Source organism: Microtus ochrogaster, unplaced genomic scaffold, assembly GCF_000317375.1.
Source record: "Microtus ochrogaster isolate Prairie Vole_2 unplaced genomic scaffold, MicOch1.0 UNK46, whole genome shotgun sequence".
Classification (NCBI taxonomy): domain Eukaryota; kingdom Metazoa; phylum Chordata; class Mammalia; order Rodentia; family Cricetidae; genus Microtus; species Microtus ochrogaster.
This window is the reverse complement of record NW_004949144.1, coordinates 2,921,760-2,924,676: the sequence shown is the minus strand read 5'-3', so window position 1 is coordinate 2,924,676 and position 2,917 is coordinate 2,921,760. Positions and strand designations below refer to the sequence as shown.

General features: G+C 33.9%; 1 protein-coding gene across 1 annotated transcript in view; it reads left to right on the top strand.

The window, feature by feature from the left end:
- Positions 1 to 1,396: 1,396 nt before the first annotated feature.
- The window catches only part of LOC101986338 (killer cell lectin-like receptor subfamily B member 1), a 5,506-nt gene continuing 3,985 nt past the window's right edge, over positions 1,397 to 2,917 (top strand). Inside the window, exon 1 of the mRNA XM_026777104.1 lies at positions 1,397 to 1,409. Within this exon, the coding sequence (XP_026632905.1) occupies positions 1,397 to 1,409 (13 nt within the window). The remainder of the gene's footprint in view (positions 1,410 to 2,917) is intronic.

The following is a 2,917-nucleotide window of genomic DNA, read 5'->3' as shown; positions in this document are numbered from 1 at the left end:
AAGAGAAAATACTGACCAGGTAGTGAAAGAAATGAAACAGCCTGGATCCATTAGCTACACAGCTCAAAGTGTAGGAAATTCACAGCAAAAAGATTAAATGTCCCAGTAAGCACACAAAAACAGAAAGAGGGACATAGGCAGTGACTTGCTTTGTGGTCACATGATCAAAGGTTAGCCTTGATAGTAGGATGGATAAAATTTGTACAGAGTTCATTCATTCACTTAGAAATAAGTATCTACTAAGTGTCAGTATTTTTCTAGATGAAGATCCAGCTGTAAAAAAACCTTGACCGGTTTTTTTTTAATAGACAAACAAACATACAAGGAGCCTGAAGCTGTAACTTCCACATAACTAAAGTTCACATGGTCTTTTAAAGGTCTATCCACTCATTCTAATCTCATACAGAAGAGATAAAACAGGGATGGATGTCTATGTAAGCCCTTATTCCTTAGTGTGAAAGAATAACAATTTTAAAAATAATCCAAATAATCCTTTTACTTTTAGTTTAAAAAACCACGTGTGTGTGTGTGTGTGTGTGTGTGTGTGTGTGTTTGTGTAGGTGTTTGTGGGGAAAGAATTACTGTATGTTCAATAGTGCTTTGTATAATAAGCTATGCTTTGGAATTTATTAGAATTGTTTCATAAATTGAGAGTTCTTAAAGTAGATATTGTCCAGACATTTTATAGATGAGGAAATTTCTGGTTTATGACACCCTAACATATTGTTCCCAGTATTGTATTGTGTTGCATTATAAATTTGAAATATGATTGTTCTGAATATTAGACGTTAGTAAAACCATAAAAATGGTGACTGTATGAAGATAATTTAACTATATAAAAAATTCAGAATTTTGAGGGTGGAATGATTGATAAAAGAGAGAAATATAGAATTATATATATGTGTGTGTGTGTGTGTGTGTGTGTGTGTGTGTGAGAAACATGACTTGTTAGGCTTATTTACTGGGCTCAGTCCCTCTGTGTCTCACTAGTATTCAGGAGAAATTCTAGACTGATATAGATACACTGATATTCTCATATTTGTGGTGTCTTTGAGGCCTTAAAGTTAATCTAGTATCTGCTTCTGTCTCCTTATGAAGTCACACAGCATGACTTACACAGCAGAAATGACATTCAATGATCTATTTCAAAGTTCAGTGTACTGTGTTTTCTTCCATGACAGTCTTGTTTCACTTTGACCACACAGCGTTGCTCACTGTCCACAGAATATTGCTTATAAAACCTCTTCTTATATTAAGTCTCTTCTATCAAATGTGGTATTTGCACAGGAGCTATGTACATAATCCTTTGCGCTTTAGATAATCTCCATATTCCCTACAGTGTCTAAGATGATCTCATTGCCTTGAAATAGTTGTTCTTATTTGTCTAGAGGATATGATGGGGAATGTCCGTAAAGGTTCAATAGATTTTTATGTGTAAAAAGTTTTAGTTAGCAGTGAACATGTATTACTGGGTCTATCTATATGACTAAGGGGAGTTGTCTCTTATCGTCTGGGAACACTTCTACTCATTCTGCCTTTTTTGTTTTTCTCAAAACACTTAAAATGATTTCTGCTAACTGGGAAAAGGGTCAGAGAGGGCCAGCCTCCAGCATCATGGGGCTCTGAGGAAATCCACAGAGTCAGTGTGCTATGACATTTTTATCTGTGGGTGATGATTTCTTTCTTCTGCATTCTTTATTCTGTGTTCTGTATTCTCTTTTCTTATCTCTATGTTTCTTCTTTTTCTTTTGGTGGTTTTGTCCTAACTCTTTGTTCTTCCTTATTCTCATTCTTATTTTACTTCTTTGTTCTTGTGTATTTGCTCTTTATTTTTCCTCTAAAGCTTATATACCCCAACAAAATCTTTCAGGCAATATAAAAATTATAATGTGGTTACATTCTAGTTTTCAAATGAATGATTACAATGAATACAAGTAAAAGCCAGCATGTGTTCCATATCACTTAACATGATTAAACATTTTATGCATTACAGGTGAAAAATAAGTTTTCCCAAGAACCCAGGTACATTATCCTAAGTCACAGCTTCTGTGATTCCTCAATAGCAACTTATGTGCTATAGCTGTGTGACACTTCCTTCTTTTATTTTTTTAATATTCTACAGTATCAGGTTTATCAGAGGCAAGACAATATTTTATCCTACTTTTACCTGTATTAATTTTTCCACTAAACTAAGCTCTATCTTAATTTCTTACTATATTTATTAAAAACCCTCAATCATCAGAATCCTAATTTAAACTAACACTATTATTGCATTGAGTCATTGATTCAGTTAAACAGTACAGTTTAAGAGGAAATTATCTCAATAATAATCTACAAGTAAAAATGACCAGTAAAACAGGATATTTCCATGAGATAAGCACACTAAATTACAGGCAGTGGGGATCTCCCCACACCCATTCATAGCAAGCCAGATTCCAGAGAAAGATAACAGCGGCAAACATATAAAGGCAAAGCAGAAACAAAATACATTCTGTAGCCTGTGGTTTCTGGGCTTTGACTATTAGAGATTCACTCATCATGGATTTTCCTCCTGGGGTGCTAACACTTCAAACTTAAGTCTCCATCTGCTGCTCCTCTGGCATGGTCAGAATCAAGTGATTTAACTTACTTAGTGATTGTTTGTCAGCATCCTAAAACTGCTTTATAATCATAAGAGCACTAGAGTTTGTCTGCAGTCATACAATTCAGCCACCAAAAATAATGAAAAAAAAGAAAGAAGAGAAAGGAAAAAAAGAAGAAAGGGTAGAAAAAACATATGGGTAACTCTTGACCACATAATGAGAATAAGAAAACATTTTAGCATATCTGGCTTCAAATTTTAACATGTAACTCAAAGCATGCCATCAATTACACCAAGAAATATTAAAAAAAAATAGAAAACTAACAAAACAAAAAA